Below are 19276 nucleotides of genomic sequence, written 5' to 3'. Positions count from 1 at the left end.
AACTGCGGCGTGAACTGACCAGTGCGATGGAGAAAATGATCAAGGTGCCAACAGGATTTTTACCAGCTGACTTGTTGCCTGTAGAACATGTGTGAGTAGTTGTGTAACGTGTGTTTGTCATGTTCAGATGGAGGAGGATGTAGCCCTACTGGACACACTGAAGGATCGCTGCAGTTGAGTCAGACTCTCCAGAGCTACATCACTCACACTGTGAAGATCCGGTCAGGGACACACCAGGAGCTGGACGCTCTCCCAGCATGCACTGGGTCATCATCGTCCTTCACTACGGACAGTTTGAGCACGGACACGGAGGAATCATCATGAGATCATTTGGAAGAACGTGTGAGGAACATTCATTTGTAAAATGATTTCAGTATGTAGAAGTTTTAGTCGTTGAAACAAAAACCAAATAAACGACTAATAAATACCAACGTTCAGTGGTTCTGATTATTTTAAAGCTACAGTGAAATCAGAGTGTGTCTCGTGACATATAATTTAATGATTTATTCATTTTTAGAGCACTTTCCAGTCAAAAATAAAGGTGCTGAACAAGAACATCAAAAAAATCTTTAAAACTTAGCACAGATAAAAACAAATTCAAATCAAAGCATCAAATGCAGACAAATTACACAACACTGGATTTGCATGTCATTTGAATAAATTATTGTAAAATAGGTGAATGTAAATGTGCATTCCTGGACCAATGGCCTCCACTACAGAACCACCCAACACCTGTCATTCCTGGACCAACAGGTTCCAAACCACCATCACCCACCTCTGCTAGACCAAAATGGTAAATGGACTGCATTTATATAGCGCTTTTCCATCTGCATCAGATGCACAAAGCGCTTAAATAATGCCTCACATTCACCCGATGTCAGGATGCTGCCATACAAGGCGCTCACTACACATCGAGAGCAATAGGGCACTTAAGACCTTGCCCAAGGGCCCTTAGTGTTTTTACAGTCAGGCTGGGATTTGAACCAAGAATCTTCTGGTCTCAAGCCCAACGCCTTAACCACTAGACCATCACCTCCCAATGGCCTCTAACAGAAAAATACCCAACACCCGACTTTCCAATTGAAAACCACCCAACAACCACTTTTCCTTGACCAACAGAAGCCACTGATGCAGGAAGAGAGGACCAATGGGCTCAGCTGATCCTCCATCAGAAAGGATTTTTTTTTCTCTATTTTACACTTTGAGGATGAGGATTCTTTGAGGAGACATGAGTGAGGATATGTCAGATCCTCATGGAATCTTTTTTATGGTTCATGGTTTTATGGTTTTACACAAACTCTGTCTTTGGATACTGAGGTTGATCAGTTACTTTTAGTGATTTGTTCAATGACCACTGTGGAAACAGAGAAAAACCTAAATCAGCTTCTACACAGAGTTAGTTTTCAACTGAATCTGAGACACTCAGCTGTGACTGTAAAAATGACTCAGCAGGGTGGTAAATCCAAATCAATGAGAATATGGACTTAGTAGGAACGTCACCTGTCTAGCTACATTTTATCATCTCAGGTTCTAACCCACATATGAAGGATTTAAAAACAGATTTTTCCAGACACAATGTCTTCATACAGAGACATAGTCAGAGGAATGTAGTCCTTCTGAGACACATCTAAGAAATACAGAGGATCCAGTGTGACCTGTGGATTAAAACCCTGCTGGACCAGCTTCATCTTCTGCTGCTTGAAGGTCTCAGTGACTTCAAGAACTCTCTAAAGTAAAAGAGGAATAATAAACAGAAAACATGTGGCTACAATGTCATTTTTAAAAAGACACAGTTCAGTGAACCTGTCGTACCTGCAGTCTGAGAAACCACGGCCAGGCGTAGGCAGGAAGTGTTTTGACAAGGTGCTTGTAAAGTTCTGGACCATCTAATTTATGGTCTTCTTTTAAGACAACAGCTGCCATGCCGGCTTTGCCTTCACACCCTGTTGAAACAGAATGGACATGATTAGCAAATACATTGTGGAGACATGTCTCAGTTAAAGGTTTTACAGTTTATTACTTATGATTTATGGCAGACAGAAAGCGTGTACATATTTTGGATAAATTTCAACAATGTTTAATTAAATCTGAAATGTAATTAAATACCTCGAAAGGGGCATTGCCTGCCAAAAGTGCAAGAAAATACTGTTAAGATCAATATAAATCCGTTTGATTTGAAAATCATAAGTTCTGGATACAACTGATTAAACATCTGTCTTCAACTGCAAACAAGACCAAACTACTGGCATAACATTTACAAATTTATTTACATATGTACAGGTGACAAACACAGGTGACAGAATTTGAGAATATGGATAATGATTCATACTTTTATTATTGAGGGTATGATGAGATGAGAAAAGCAAGGAAAAGGAAAGAACGAGTCACTAAACACAGAAATTAAGAATAAACTTGTTTAGAATTTTAGCAGTGAAGAGGTTTGGTCCAGTCCGGTTCCTGGTTGTATGCTTGGTTCCTTTCATAACCTTTGTTGGATTAAATTTGCCAGATCTCCCATGTGACCTACAGGCATGGACCCGGTTCATATTCTGAGTAAGGAACGTGATAGCTCGGAGGTTCCATCAAGGTTTGGTTCACCAATCAGCCCAGAATGAAGATTTTTGGTGTTTGCTGTCAAAAATGCTCTGGTGGCTTCCAAAACATGCAGAAAATTTAATTTATAAAAAAAAAAAAAAAACAACCTTTGGCACTGACTGGCAAAAGAAGTATTTGGAGACATGAATTTGCTCTTCATTTGAAAAACTCAGTGAAGAAGCGGTCTTCAAAATGCAGATGACTTAACTTGAACCTTGACATTACAGGCAAAAATTACTGTAGCAACATTCCAAGCTACAGCTAACAGAAAAATGCGGGACGTAAACAAAGAAACAAAACAAAAACCACGTGTTTAGACTAAAGACTGACAAGATGAAGAAGAATTCCAGAGACAGCGAGATGAAGGGTCAAGAGAAGAGCTGAAGAGAGAGCTTCTTTGTTTCTGGGTCCTTTTAAAAAATGCTAAGCACATGGTCACAAGCTCATTTGGCATCAGATTGCTTCCAGCAGAAAATTATTTGAGAAAGCACATCAAATAAATGGCATATACCTTCTTTCTTCTTCAGCTAATATAAGCTGACTGAAAGTCATCATCTAAACCCATCCAAAAGGAAGTGATTAACAAAAACACTGTTTACACCATGACGATTCATTAATAATCAACAAATCTATATTATAATAGCCAAGTGGTGTCTGGGTGCATGTATGCGTTCGTGTGTATGCCTTCCATCATGGAGAAACTAGGGCGAGCTGACATTTGCTGCTTGGTATGCTTATGTATTTTGGGTCAAGGATGAACCCTGTGAAAACAGAAAGTTGACTGGACTAATGTTTTTGGAGAAATTAGGGATAATAGCTAACAACAGTGAACAATGGATGGTGTGCTGCAATGCATCATGGGAGTTCAGGGTTTGGGGGTTTTAAATGTTATTGCGGTTTATGTTAGTTTAACAGGGTAGAGTTACTGATTTGCTGTGTAAGTTTCATTGGTTTAGTCAGTTCGGTTAAGTGTCATGTTGCCATTAGAGAAGCTAATCCATTAAATGCTAATTATCAAAGCTAAAGTTTTCATTATCAGATTAACTTTTCAGATAATTTTGAAAACCATCATCGGATCAAGTATCTTCTGATAAATTTTGGTCTGATCATTTTTAGATCGCTAACATGTTTTTGCAGGCATAGTGAATAAAGCTTTAACACTTAAAAACATTTGTTAAGTCTGATATCAAAGAATTTAGTGCTTATCTGTTACATGTTTTGTAGCAGATAAACAGTTCTATTCTCTGTAAAGAGAGGCGAGCTGGTTTCAGGAGAATCCGCTCTATCCTCTGCAGTCAGAGAGAACTGGTCACAAGATATTTGCTCTTGACACCATACTGACTCACCAGCAATATCACTCAAGTCATCCAAAGGCATACAGTTGTAAGTTATGGTTAAAATTTGAACTAAACTAATTTCGGACATGCTATTTAAATTAACATCACTTCTGAAGTTTTATAAAGGGAAAATATCAGCTATATGTTTTAGTTTTAAAGTACTGCACTCATTTAGAAGGTTTTGGTGTGGACATGCCTCGGCAGTGCCAGTGCATTATGGGTAAAAGTTCACGACAGGAGAAATGCATTTGAGAGACTCTGATCAGGCTCCACACGGACAACAGTATTAAATTGTTTGTATATTGTGCCTAAAACTCTTGTGAATATATTCTCTGGGTTTATAGACGTTACTGTGTTTGTTTTATGTAAAAATGCCAGAAGCAGCTCAGGTTGCTTCTCCATTATTTTCAATTGGAATCACTGTGAGTTGCAATCGCTTCCTGTTTGCTCTTTAACGTTGTGCATATTGTCCTTTACAACACTGTTTGTTGTCTTTGTTCCAAACTAATATTTATGTCTGAAATTCAGTTTGCATTTATTAAATTCCACGCAGATTAAATGTAGCAGACACGGATTTGGAATATTTGTTTTGGCAAGTTTTCACGGTCTCTACTGCCATCTACTGGCCACTAGTGTTCATGGCAGTATTCACCCTAAGTATTGAGATATCCCATAATCCTTTGTGCACTAGAGAGTTGTTGCAGCCTCTTGCTGCAGCTACAGAAATAAAAATGTACATTTTGGTTGTATAATGTTCATTTACAATTGTCGTCGTGGGTTCTCTCTGTGCTGTTTAAACCGCAGCAACTCTCTGGCATGCGGCGTGCAACCCCCCCCCCCCCCCCCAAAAAAAACTCTGGTGCGCAAAGGATTATGGTTTAGGGTCTGAGCATCTGAGCACCAGTAGATATACATTTTATACATTTTGACCCAGGTTATATCAGACAGTTGTCTAATCACAACTTAACTTTTGACTTTTACAAATGACGTTTTTTTAATATATGAATAAAATGGCATATTTTGCAAAAGCACATTTATATGTAAATACCAAACACACACACACGTCACGTCACATTAACGTGTTGGTTTTTACATAGAATGAATGAGTCAATCAGTGTTAACGGAGGCTCATTTTACCCATAATCCTTTTGGCATCTGTCTGTTACAAAACTTCAGAATTAGTGCATTATTTAAAATTAAAAGATATGCGTTATATTTTAACTTTGTACAAATGACAGAATTGGCATTAATGGAGTTATTCTATCCGGTTTAATTTGATTTTAAATCAAAACCATAAGTCAGAACTGCTTTATTTTCCAAGACCTCTGTCTCATGACAGCACTGCTATATTCTGTTAAGGAATAATGGCTTATTTTTTGTGTGTGTAGAGTTGAGCTTAGCTCCTCTCAACTACTTCACTGCTGCAAAATATGTAGTAAACAGGAGCTTCCAGCAGTGGGCAGGGTGCACAAAGACATAAGTGCTGACTCATTGTTTGGGTTTGCGGTCACCTTTGATGCTACCAGAAGCGATCGTGGTGGTAAAACTCAAAATGAGCTTGTTAGTAGTAGCAAGTGTAATGGAGACAATACTGAAAGTTATCGGTTAGCAGTAGCTTCTGATACATTTTTGGGTGGTTTATCGGTTTAGCTTTATAAAAGATAACTTTTCAGTTAGCTGATTAGCTGTTATCGAAGCTAACGTTTTGGTTAGCTGTGCCCACCACTGTGTATAACTTGGGATACAAAATGTAAAACATGCACTATGTACAATTTTTCCAATCACAGCCACATAAGCCTATACCTTCTGGGTTCTCTAGTTGTCTTGGTGGCTTTCCTCACTCTTCTTTCTTGTACACTCACTCAGCTTTTGAGAACTGTCACATGACTGTGTGTTTAGTGGCTTAAAGTAGCAGTTTGCTTGCGTTTTGTGCCTCATACAGCGACATTAATTAGTTGGTTATCTGTGCTCCTAAACACTGTGTGTGGCTTATAAATACTGTCATGTTTAGTTTTGCTTCTTGCACCAAGTGATAAATGTGAATGATACTTTCATGTGATTTATACTCCGGGAAATCCTGGATACCCATACATACACACATTTCCTTTATATACAAAATTCATTATGCACAGTGCATCTGGAAAGCATGTACAGTGCTTCACTTTTTCCACATTTTTTTATGTTACAACGTTATTCCAAAATTAAGTAAAACAATTTTCCCTTTAAAATTCACACCACCATATAATGACAACATGAAGAAGTTTTATTTTGGATTGTTTTTTTTTTTTCATCGTTGTCATTTTATTTTTGTGAATTTATTAAAAATAACAAACCAAGAAATCACATGTCCATAAGTATTCACAGCCTTTGCTCAATACTTTGTTGATGCACCTTTGGCAGCAATTACAGCTTCAAATCTTTTTGAATATGAATCTACAAGCTTGGTGCACCTATCTTTGGGAAGTCTTGCTCATTCCTCTTTGTAGCACCTCTCAAGCTCCATCAGATTGGATGGGGAGTGTCATTTTCAGATCTCTACAGAGATGTTCAATCGGATTCAAGTCTGGGCTCTGGCTGGGCCACTCAAGAACATTCACAGAGTTGGCCTGAAGTCACTCCATTGATATCTTGGCTGTGTGCTTAGGGTCACTGTCCTGCTGAAAGATGAACCGCCGTCCCAGTCTGAGGTCAAGAGCGCTCTGGAGTAGGTTTTCATCCAGGATGTCTCTGTACATTGCTGCATTCATCTTTCTCTCAATCCTGACTCATCTCCCAGTTCCTGCTGCTGAAAAACATCCCCACAGCGTGATGCTGCCACCACCATGCTTCACTGTAGAGATGGTGCCTGGTTTCCTCCAAACATGATGCCTGGCATTCACATCAAAGAGTCCAATCTTTGTCTCATCAGACCAGAGAATTTTGTTTCTCATAGTCAGAGTCCTTCAGGTGCCTTTTGGCAAACTCCAAGTGGGCTGCCATGTGCCTTTTACTAAGGAGTGGCTTCTGTCTGGTGGATTGCTGCAGAGATGTTTGTCCTTCAGGAAGGTTCTCCTCTCTCCACAGACTAGAGCTGTGACAGAGCGACTATCTGGTCCTTGGTCACCTCCCTGACTAAGGGAGGTGACCCTGTCTTAAAGGTCTACAGACAATTCCTCTGACTTCATGCTTGGTTTGTGCTCTGACACGCACTGCCAACTGTGGGACCTTATGGTGTGTGTCTTTCCAAATCATGTCCATTCAACTGAATTTACCCCAGGTGGACTCCAATTAAACGGTACAAACATGTCAAGGATGATTAGTGGAAACAGGATGCACCTGAGCTCAATTTTGAGCTTTATGGCAAAGACTGTGAATACTTATGTACACGTGATTTCTTTTTTTGAAAATAAATTTGCAAAAATCTTAAAAACAAACAACAAACCCCCCCCCCCCCCTTTTTTTTTTGCACACTGTTATTACAGGGAATTGTCTGTAGAATTTTGAGGGAAAAAAATGAATTACTCTATTTTAGAATAGGGCTGTAACATAAAATGTGGAAAAAGTGAGGCGCTGTGAATACTTTCTGGATGCAGCGTATTGCGTCAAATCACTTCTTTTTATTTTCTATTGTTCTAGTGTCCTTTCAAGAAAACTGAGGCAGGATGAAAAATAAAAGTTTACCCTGTGAGATGAAGTCATTTAAACACAGCAAAAACAAACAAAATTTATCCACGAAAACACAACACAGGAGTAAATCACCACAAACCTGGTACTGCCACACCATAGACGTTGGCCTCCTGGATAAAATCTAGACGACCTAAAACCTCTGACACCTCAGTTGTGGACACATTCTCTCCTTTCCACCTGTAAGTTATAATTTTACATACAGATAAAATGCTGTTTGAACATCAACACAAATAATTAATAATAATAAAAAAAAAAGGTGTTCACATTTAAACATTATCCAAGAATCAGTGCAATCTCAGCTTGGTTTCCTTGTGTACGGTCTTTGATATATGATCTCTTCTGAGGATCCTTGGAAAGCACTAGAATAACTGTCAAACAGCAGTTACTTGGGGAGGCTCTGGTGAGAAGCCTCACTTAAGATTGTGAGACAACATTTGGTCTCGTGGTGCATTTCTTCGGGCATGATCCACGACACAGGTGTCTCACTGTTCAAGACCCCAGTGGTTGGAAAAGGCCAAAGGAACACCCACGCTTCATCTGGCTGTCGCAGACAGACAGCAGGTTTGGGCAGGTGGACGAGTTCATCGTCCACCAGGGAACTCGCACAGTGAGCCTAAGATCATTGTGAATGAACAACAAATTCACTTACTGAGGTAGTACTCTTTCACAAAATGCAACCATAGACAATAAATGGTAAATGGACTACATTTATAGAGCACTTTTTCATCTCCATCAGAAGCTCAAAGCACTTTACAATTATACCTCACATTCACCGATTCACACAGACATACTGATATCAGGGTGCTGCCATACAAGGCGCTCACTACACACCGGGAGCAACCAGACTAGGGATTAAGGACCTTGCCCAAGGGGCCTTAATGATTTTCTGGTGTGGCTGGGCTTTGAACTGAGGATCCTCTGGTCTGAAGCTCAACGCTTAACCACTAGACCATCACCTCCCCTGCTTGGAATAAAGTGAATATGAGGATTACCAAAGCCAGTGCTACCTTCAGGCGGACTACACCCACATGTCTGGAGCAAATGAGAAACCAAGCTGAAGGTAGACAGAGCAATCACACTTCCAACACGTCTGTATGTATGTGAGACAGTCAACAAGTGTCATGCTAACATGTTAACCCTCTGGGGTCTGAGGGCGTTTTTTGGACAGTTCACTCGCCTGGCATAAATGTTTTATTATTGCTGTTAACAGCTCTCCCTGCATCCCAATCAAGTTTTATGTTTGTTTGTTTTTTTCAGGACAACCTGTGCTTTCAGAATATATATGTTTTTGTTGTGTTTTATAAGTGTAATAAAGGTTTACAATCAAAAAGAGGCAAGGAAAAAATAAAGTGAAAAATAATTTTCCTCACACATTTATTCAAAACACAGTAAACTATAATAAACAACTGTTTTGACACTTTATAAAGGTAATTTGAGATCTTTTGTGAAAGGCTGTACAACAAAAGGTTCAAACAATAAACACAAATGCACATTTTGAACAAACTGGTCTATGCGTTTTGTTGTCCACTGATATGGTAAACAGTGCTTTACACAGAGAAAGCAACAGTAATCCAGTAACATTCACATGCAAACTAGTGGAGCGATCCTGATAGTTAGACACTCTGTTTGAGCACGTGAGATTATCATCAAAGGCTCTCCGTGTGCTCCTGCTTTCACTGATCGCTGTGCGTAATGGCGCAGGGAGCACTGAGTATGTACTAATAGTATGTACTCATTGGAGCACCCAGGGGGCTATTCAAACGGGCCAACTAGTAACATATCACTCCTGAAAACGATCTTTGGCTTTTCACGTGAGGTAAATCTGCCCTACAATTGGATTTTGGAAAACCATGTGACGGTGAACCAATTCTGATTGGACACTCACATTGCACACGTCATCACACAGCTTCTATGAGGAGTACAAAGATGGCCGATGGCTGGCTTGAAAGTCCGCGGAGTAAACTTTTCAGCAAAAAAAAAAGTAAGTTTCTATCTCATATCATTCAAAAGTTATTGATAATTTAGTAAAGCTTGGCCGTCGTATATGATGGCGTCGGCTCCAGAGGGTTAAATCACTTGGTCTGCCTCAGCAAACTTCTTAGCATCAAGTCACAGGATAAGATCCTAGACACACAGGCCCTCAATAGGGCAGGCCTGCCCAGCATCCATACTATTCTGATGCAAGTACAACTTCGTTGAGTGTGCCATGTAGCATTGATGCCTGACAAGTGGTTGCCCAAAAGACTGTTCTATGGTGACTTGCAGCATGGGAAAAGATCCCATGGTTGCCAAAAGACACGCTTGAAAACATCACTCAAAGCCCTCAGTATCAATCCAAATGCTTGGGAAGAATACATACAATGAAACTTTTCCTCTGCATTTAATCAATCAATCAATCAATTTTTTTATATAGCGCCAAATCACAACAAACAGTTGCCCCAAGGTGCTTTATATTGTAAGGCAAGGCCATACAATAATTATGTAAAACCCCAACGGTCAAAACGACCCCCTGTGAGCAAGCACTTGGCTACAGTGGGAAGGAAAAACTCCCTTTTAACAGGAAGAAACCTCCAGCAGAACCAGGCTCAGGGAGGGGCAGTCTTCTGCTGGGACTGGTTGGGGCTGAGGGAGAGAACCAGGAAAAAGACATGCTGTGGAGGGGAGCAGAGATCGATCACTAATGATTAAATGCAGAGTGGTGCATACAGAGCAAAAAGAGAAAGAAACAGTGCATCATGGGAACCCCCCAGCAGTCTACATCTATAGCAGCATAACTAAGGGATGGTTCAGGGTCACCTGATCCAGCCCTAACTATAAGCTTTAGCAAAAAGGAAAGTTTTAAGCCTAATCTTAAAAGTAGAGAGGGTGTCTGTCTCCCTGATCTGAATTGGGAGCTGGTTCCACAGGAGAGGAGCCTGAAAGCTGAAGGCTCTGCCTCCCATTCTACTCTTACAAACCCTAGGAACTACAAGTAAGCCTGCAGTCTGAGAGCGAAGTGCTCTATTGGGGTGATATGGTACTACGAGGTCCCTAAGATGGGACCTGATTATTCAAAACCTTATAAGTAAGAAGAAGAATTTTAAATTCTATTCTAGAATTAACAGGAAGCCAATGAAGAGAGGCCAATATGGGTGAGATATGCTCTCTCCTTCTAGTCCCCATAAGTACTCTAGCTGCAGCATTTTGAATTAACTGAAGGCTTTTCAGGGAACTTTTAGGACAACCTGATAATAATGAATTACAATAGTCCAGCCTAGAGGAAATAAATGCATGAATTAGTTTTTCAACATCACTCTGAGACAAGACCTTTCTGATTTTAGAGATATTGCGTAAATGCAAAAAAGCAGTCCTACATATTTGTTTAATATGTGCTTTGAATGACATATCCTGATCAAAAATGACTCCAAGATTTCTCACAGTATTACTAGAGGTCAGGGTAATGCCATCCAGAGTAAGGATCTGGTTAACCTGACCTAATTACAATTATACACAATCCAACCACTGGGAGCAGTGGGCAGCCATAGTCCGGCATGCGGGGACCAATCCCAGATGTAGAGATTCTGCCTTGGTCAAGGCAGAGAAGGAGCACACCTACATAACCACATTCTTTTGATAGCGCACTAAGAAGACTTCTGAAGTATCCAGGACAGCAGCACCAGAACCACAGAGACAGGCCAGGAAAATTAGAGCCAACAACCCCCCATAGAACGTGACAGCAATCTTATGTCCACACTGTACAAGAACGTTCCAGGCATGCACTGGTCTCACCAGTCATCTCCAAACACACAGAACAACTCCCACAAATCTCTGGATGACTATAGTGGACCTCATCACCTGTGATGGATGAAGAATGACACAAACCTAAAATGTAACGCTCTTCTGTTGAAGAGTGCAACATGCATTTCATGTGATTTATATTGCAGAGGAGAATTAAAAGGAGGTTTTTGCAGAGAATGGCAGGTCCCCGTCACTGTATGTTTAAGCTGCATTTACCATACTCATCTACTTTTACCACATGCTAGAGCAATGAGCAGTGTTTCTACTCACGGAGAGATGCAGTGTGCCCCACAGAGCTGTGCCAAGCTCCCCCTGCTCCCATGTGCACAGCCACTGCGCACCCCAGTGTTCACTCCAATCAATTAAAACGTTCACTACAATCTGCAGTGCATTTTAACGTTTGCCTTTAACTGTAGCCTGGCATCAAAATAACAGCAGTCAAATACACAGTCAAGCCACAATGATTTATTTCAAGATGCACTAATGAAATAAAAAGCAAAGCCATCTGTAATACTAAAGTGAAAGATGCATATTACACCTATATGCATAAATTCAATTATTCATGTTTTGTGGATAGGCTCCAGTCCTCTAGTGATCCTTAACTGGAGTAAGTGGGTATAGAAAATGGATGGATGTTTTTTGCGTCATAATTCATCCCAACATGTTCAAAACAGTCATTAAAGGTGTCCGCATGCACAAACTGCTAAAACAAATAAACATGCGCATGTTTACCTCACTACGTGTAAAAGAACTGATTACAGTTAGCCTTACCTTAGCCTAGCTGTCCTCCTTTGAGGCTGTCCCAAAAAGTGCATACAATTAAAGTGGTCAGTAGAAGCTTGTTCTCTATACGACCCAGTTCCTCCTCCTCATTTACATCAGTGAGCAGGAACTGCGTTCACTTGTCACATATGAAGATGGTGCCATCTTGTGACCACAGATGATAATGCAGTATATTTTTGACATTTAAGTCACAGGAACAGCCAAATAAATAAAACAACACAACTTATAGTCCAGAAAATATGACAGTTTGGTAGTGTCCTCTACTGTTTCATAATCAAGATGTTTCATTTCATCAATACAATTAAGGACATAAAGGTAGAGCTGCCTGGGTTTGGTTAGATGTTTAGTAGGTGTTTACACATACCAAAGTGCTGTCTCTGGGAAGAAAAGAAAAGAAAGGAAAAAAAAAAAAAAAAAAAAAAAATCACTATTTAACATCTGGCTAGCAAATTCCAGACTGTAGATGCAGTGAAAGTACCTGAAAGTGTCTCCGATACGGTCATGGAAATAAAGGAAGCCCCTGTGATCGCAGATCAGAAGGTCTCCAGTATTGAAATAGATATCTCCGACCTTAAACACATCTCTGAGGAGTTTTTTCTCAGACTGGACCTTGTTCCCAGCATAGCCCAGAAACTGGTTCATGGCTGATACCGGCGCTACCAGGATACCTGCCTCTCCTGTGTACACAGAGTATATTTAGAGAAAGAATCCTCACTTTCAGCATACTACACATTAAATGTGGATGGACTTTACCAGTTTGTGCTTGAATGCATCTTCCAGAGTCTGTTCGGATCGGTTCATGTGTTTGCGGGTCGTATCTCAAGAGCGCGAATGGAAGAGAAAGCTAAAAACAAAAACAATTACAATATTTACAATTGTTTTTGGTCACTGGTTGAGCATGAATCACATTACTATCACAATCAATTGCAGTGGTGAAAGTGAGGCAAGAGGGAAAAAACATACATTTTTTGTGCAACAAGTAGCTGAGACCAGAATGAAAGGCAGAAATTATATCAAAAGTGATAAATATGAAACATTACCAGACTGATATTATTAGACTGGTTACAATAGTGTATATATTGCACAGTGTCACTCAACACAATGAAATGGATTTCACTTTACCGTACCATATGTACATAAAGTGCAACAGCCAAAACATATAATCCAAGAATATATATTATTCCTTTTAGTTATTATTAATGAGCACTTTTACCTTTTGTACTTTAAGTCATGGGTTAAAGCAATAAATTTTCATCTGACTGAGTGGTCTTGGAGTGTTCCCCCAGAAATAAAAAAACAAACAAAAAAGCAAGTAAAATTTTGTATATTCTAGTGAATTTTAATGGGTTTGAAACCCCCTGAAACAAAGAACACTCACTTCAAACCGTCAAGTAAAAAACACATTATTGATTATGAGGAGTCTGGGGGTGCTCCCCCAGAATTTTTTTAAAAGAGCAAGTAAAATTGGTGTTCCCAAGAAACAGTTATTTCCATATTTATTTATTTATGTTCACTGTTAGTTGGTTTTATCTTTTCTGTTTTATTAGGTTCTTTTTGTCTTTCTCTAAAATTGTATTGTAGCATTATTAGTTATTATTACTATTATTGTTGTTGTTACTATTATTATTAATATATAAATAAAATAAATATTACAATTTGTAATACATTTGACTCTTTTACAACAAATGCAATTATACGTGCAAACGTGCAATTATTATACAGAAAACAAATGCACACGTGCTTAGATGCAAACAGCTTAATGCTAACTTTAACATTGAAAACGCCATAGACATGCTAACGCGTTAGCATTGGTCCCGTTTAAGTTATAAAATATATCTATCAACTGTTTCAGAAGACCATAACAGATAGGTTTAACATAAAAAGGTACATATTACTCAGACATATGCTCTTTAAAATTTTAGCGGGGAAAAATTAATATAAAGCGAAATAAAACAAAGAACCGAAGCAGGAGATCGAAGCATTGCTTCATTGATTCAAGTTTCAAAGCACAGCCACACCCTGCTCTACTTTGGGAAGGTCTGCCAATGTTCCCACGAAGACAGGGAGGAGAAGGACCATGGCTCATGGCAAGCAGGAAACAGAGCGGAGAGAAGTGAAAATTCACACAGTCCGTTCCTCCGCAGTCCACGCTGACATTGCTGCTGCTTTGATTAGCGCAGAATGAGATGTTGCTTTGACAGTGAGAGTATCATATTTCGGCCCCAAAACACGCATGACACCATGTGCGCAAGCGTATATGTGGTTACATTTTCCAAATGATGGAAATCCGTCGTGGTGATGGAGAACTTTAACCCTTGCTTTAAGTATACTTTGATACAAACACTTTTGTAGTTTTGCTTGAGTCACATTTTCAATGCAGGACTTTTACTTTGTTGCTTTGTCAGTCTGCTGCTACACACGACTAGGCGGCGGCAATGCCAACCACAATTAAAGTTACAAGAAGACTAGGATGCCAAAGTCATGCTGAGCTAGCAATTAAAATCACTTGAGTAAATGATATTCTCATAATGTCGTGGTATCTACAAGAACGTCATAATAAAGTGTGGCCGTAGCTTAACTCAGCTGACACCACAGTGACTCTGTGGTTTTTAAACATGCCCACAAACAATCCCGACCAGATTTCCTAATGAACTTGAAGAATATAGTGCCAGTTTGTCCGTCAATGGTCAAATAAGGCAACGAAATCAACAAAGATGTCCAGAGCCACATCCAGAGCAAAAAGAAAGACCTGATCTCCAATAATGTGAAATTTTGCAGTAGTGTGAACATTTTTTCAGGCCAACAGTAATTTGCACCCAGAGAGGACTGGCTTCTATTTACTGGAAACTTATATGGTGTCAGCTGAAATAACAGATTCCTGGAAACATTTGGAAATCTTTTATCACTGTACTGCTATGGGATGGATTTCAGTCATTTAAACCACTATATGGACATCAAGGAAATGCTCCATCTACAGGATGGTATGAGCAAGTACACTGAGGGGGTTTGACCATGCAATGAGAAGAGACAACTAATATGTTTGGAAAAGAGTGATGAGAATGGAAGTACAGGGGAAAAGAAAGAGAGAAAGGCTGACATAGGGCTGGATAGAGAGTAAAAAGAAGACAAAATGAAAGAAAATGAGCTGAAGGAGAAGATGGAACCCATAAAGAGGTGAGAAAAGACAAAGAGAAAGAAGAAAATTAAAAACATGCAATGTAAGAATGCGTTTTGGGTGAAGGCGCCATTTGTGCTTCTTGGAATCATACGGGGGAAGAGTGACTGCATTCCTGACCTTGTTAAAGAAGCTCGCTCGTCCAATTGCGCCAATCTCATCGGTGTAATTAAGGAAACCGATGCTGGCCTCAGTCAAACCGTAACCCTCCCTGATCGTGATCCTCCCAAAGCGCTTGACAAATTCCTTCCAAACATCTGGTCTGAGGCCACTTCCTGCTGCTAAACGAACACTGCAAGCCCTTTCCTCTGGAACCTGAAATCAAAGACTTCAATTAAAATGTGCACCTGTTCGACAGAATGTGGTATTTTATGTTTGTTTTTGTTGTAGTATTTGTAAAATAATTTTGTTTTTATTATCTATGGTGAGACTGAAAGACTACTGTAACTTCCAACCTATACAGCGCACCTGAATATTAGCCGCACCAACCAATTTTAAAAAGAAAAAGAAATTGTACATAAATAAGCCACACTTGTCTATAAGCCACAGGTCTCTACGTTGTAACATGAGATATTTACACAGAAAGATGTTAAACAGAAAGATTTTTTAACTTTTAATTAAAACATACCGTAAATGCTTTTTTCGCTTAAGTATTACACGTAACTATTGATGCACATGTCATCCAGCGGGCGTGCACGGTGTCTCTGCTCCACACAGAGAACTGGGTAATTTTAACTTTTTGAGATTTCATTGCGTGCAGCCAGGATCGGATGGAGTCTGTGGTAAATGAGACGTTGTGACTTTTTCGACTTGGTGCGCCAAGAGAGAGGACCGGTGGGGAAGGGTGGGGGGAGAAGACTCCGCTCCACTAACTGATCTGATGGAACAACTCTGGCGCAAAGTGTCGAGGGACTTTTCATCACTAAAACAAACGGGTAAGACCTTATATTTACACTGTGTGTGAATTTATACCACATGAGCTTTCAGGTAATCAACTGACATATTTTGACTTGTGAAAAAGCCTGTAAAAATCCATAAATTAGCTGCATCATTGTAAAAGCCGCAGTGTTCAAAGCGTTTGAAAAAGTAGCGGCTTTACGGTACTAGACAGACCTCCAATCCAAACAATACAAATGTCTTCTGCTGAGCTACATGCAGCTTTGTGTCAACTCTTCTATTTAAATTTATTTGTAGTGTTGTGCAGACAACATTTTGCACAACACACAATACCCTACGCTCCTGGAATTCCTTGGAAAATAACTCCACAGCATGCAGATTCCCAATATACAGTTCCTTGCAAAAACTACTCGCTCCCTTGGGCTTAAACACAAAAACTAAATCAGGCTTCTCGATGTTAAAATTTTTTAAATTGTCCTCCTTAAATTCAAACTGAAAGCGAATCTCCACAAATGGATATATATTAAGCTTTGAAGGTGTTCTTTTTAATGAGTTGTTGTTGATCTGTGTGCCGAATAAATAAATTCATTCATTCGAATTAAATAATAGCATCAAAGCCACGGTGATGGGTTGCATAGGTAATGGTTCCCTTTGGTATAACACACATAAATTATCAGTTTTATTACCAGTTTTCTTCAGACAAGTCAGGGGATGGATACATGAACATTTCCAAGTCACTGAATGTGTCTTGGTTTTAATTTACATAAATTAATTACAATTACAAACTTTATAATACTGCATGTTAAATCTGTGTGTAAGAGACAGTTTTCAAAAAGTAAGTGACTGTACAAAAAGGAGACGACTGAAGAAAGCCACAAAGACACACAGACAACCCAGAAGAAGTTTTAGGCTTCCGTGGCTGTGACTGGAGAAATTGGGCAAAGTGCAAGTTTCGAATTTTGCATCACCAGCTATACATCTTCATGATGAAGTGGATTAGAGGAGGATTTGCTTAAAAAGAAGACCTGAAAGTTCAGCTACAATTTGCCAGAAGGCACATCGGAGATGCAAGCCTAGATCTGTTCCATTATGAAGTTATGAGAAGTGATGCAAAATGGAAAACTTGCACTGTGCACAATTTTTTTTTCTTGCTTATCATTTTTAACTTCTGGTTCACCCCTGCTAATCCTGGTTTTTGACATCACAATGCTGTGAACTGTGAGCAGTTCCCTGAGCCAAAGTCTACAGAAATGCCCACTTACAGAAAGTGGGCAAAAGGGGCTCAAATGTGTAAGAGCCCTCATGCACGTGATGATTTGAAAGCAGGACAGCCCTAAACCCTCACACACTTACCAGAAACACACTTCAAACTCTGTGACAAGCAGGAGCAGTACTCATCCACCACAGCTCCCTGAGGTGAAGCATTGAACATGTCCACCTCCTACTAGGGATTAAAAAAGTATCTTAAATTAATAATGTTGTCAGACTAATGTGAAAATTGTAAAGTTAAATGTGAACTGAATTGAGATTCAGTTTATGAGGGATTTTCAAAGTAAAACTGCTTCAATGTGATGAAATAATTAATTACTGAAAACTTGTGTTAAAATGACAGAAGACTCAATTGGATGTGGCTCCCACTCCAGGTTTGGACCAGTCAAATATTTAGTTTGTACCTACTAAAAAAATAAATAAATAAAATAATAATAATAATAATCTCATATGAGAAAACTGGTGAATGGTGGAAGTTCTTAAATCACTTATTCACACCATTTACAAATATGTATCAGGCCAAATGTTCAGCTTACATTTGTGCTCCCAGAAGGATAAACTGCAGTAATGCATAACTTCATGAAGATAGTTCTACACTCAGGATAAATGCAGCCTTCTCAGACTGGACTGGAAAGGTTGGAAGCTGCATCTTTAAGAGCTTCTATTGTGGCTTGAAATGTTTCACTGGTCAGAAAATGTCTTGTGCCTTACCGTGGGCTGGTTGACCAAATATCGGCAGAGCTCTCCGACGTACTGCACCACAGTCACGTTGTACTTCACGCAGTCCTTCCAAAACTGACTGGCAGAAAACTTCTTTTTTAAGACACAAGTTGCACCTGTGATCCAAAGGAAATAAAAAGACAAAGATGAAGAGTGAGGGACAATGTGCTGCCAAACACGCACTCTAGTAGCTACAGCGGTTTTAGTGACATAATAAATCTGCCCAGATGGTTATTTCTGTCAAGCGTTTTCCTGCTAAATGTGAGTTGCGAACGTGAGCACAATGAGGATTTCCATGTTTGTTTCCTCCAGCATTTCCCCCTGTGCACAACGTCAGTGGGTAATCTTCCAGGAATTGTGTGAGGCTCTGCATTTTAATCAGTGAGAAAACACAGCCACGCAAACAGGAAAAATAAGCACACTTAAAAAAAAATAAAAATAAAAAAAAAAATAAAAAAAAAGGAACCCAGCAACAACACAAGCTGGCAAAAGTACATAGATGTGAACTTTGTTTCTGCATCCCAAGTGGTGAGCTTCGATGAGCTCAAACGGAGCCCTTCCAGAAAAAGAAAAAGTTGCAGTTCCTTGACTTTCCACTTGAAGCTGTCTCCAAATGAAAGCACATTCCCATAGGAGCCCATGTTAAAATGTCCAACTTTAGAGCAGAAATAAACATGTTTACAGCCTGGTACAGAAAACTGTTTTGGTCTCTGTAGATAGATTCCTCCTCCTTGACAACTGCACAGGGTGCATTTTTTTTCTGTCTTCTTAGTTCAAGATGTTTTAAGCCATAAAGATTTGTATAATCGGGGCGTGGTCGCTTTAAATGACAGCAGCTCAGCAGAGTGTCTCAGCTTCTAGTAGCATTTGCCTGTAACTCACTGGAAGCAGCTGCTAGCTGTTGTAAGTTTGTCTGTCGTTTTTGGAGTATCGACTACAAACACGTAATAATTTGGCTTGTTGCATGGTGAAACATTGTAATCGCTCAATTAAGTCATCCCTCTTGTAATATTTCTGCTGAGTGAAATTCTTGTGGTATTTAATGTTGTATGCTAAC

General features: G+C 39.6%; 1 protein-coding gene across 1 annotated transcript in view; it reads right to left on the bottom strand.

The window, feature by feature from the left end:
* Positions 1 to 915: 915 nt before the first annotated feature.
* Positions 916 to 19276, bottom strand: part of LOC117529664 (long-chain fatty acid transport protein 6) — a 43672-nt gene continuing 25311 nt past the window's right edge. The window contains exons 4-10 of the mRNA XM_034192508.1: positions 18211 to 18335; positions 15454 to 15648; positions 12912 to 13002; positions 12637 to 12835; positions 7678 to 7775; positions 1813 to 1943; positions 916 to 1727 (exon numbers count right to left, since the gene is read on the bottom strand). Of these exons, the coding sequence (XP_034048399.1) occupies positions 1551 to 1727; positions 1813 to 1943; positions 7678 to 7775; positions 12637 to 12835; positions 12912 to 13002; positions 15454 to 15648; positions 18211 to 18335 (1016 nt within the window). The 3' untranslated portion in view covers positions 916 to 1550. The remainder of the gene's footprint in view (positions 1728 to 1812; positions 1944 to 7677; positions 7776 to 12636; positions 12836 to 12911; positions 13003 to 15453; positions 15649 to 18210; positions 18336 to 19276) is intronic.

This window comes from Thalassophryne amazonica, chromosome 17, assembly GCF_902500255.1.
Source record: "Thalassophryne amazonica chromosome 17, fThaAma1.1, whole genome shotgun sequence".
In the NCBI taxonomy this organism is placed as follows: Eukaryota; Metazoa; Chordata; class Actinopteri; order Batrachoidiformes; family Batrachoididae; genus Thalassophryne; species Thalassophryne amazonica.
The sequence above is the reverse complement of the archived record's forward strand: the minus strand, read 5'-3'. Positions and strand labels throughout refer to the sequence as shown.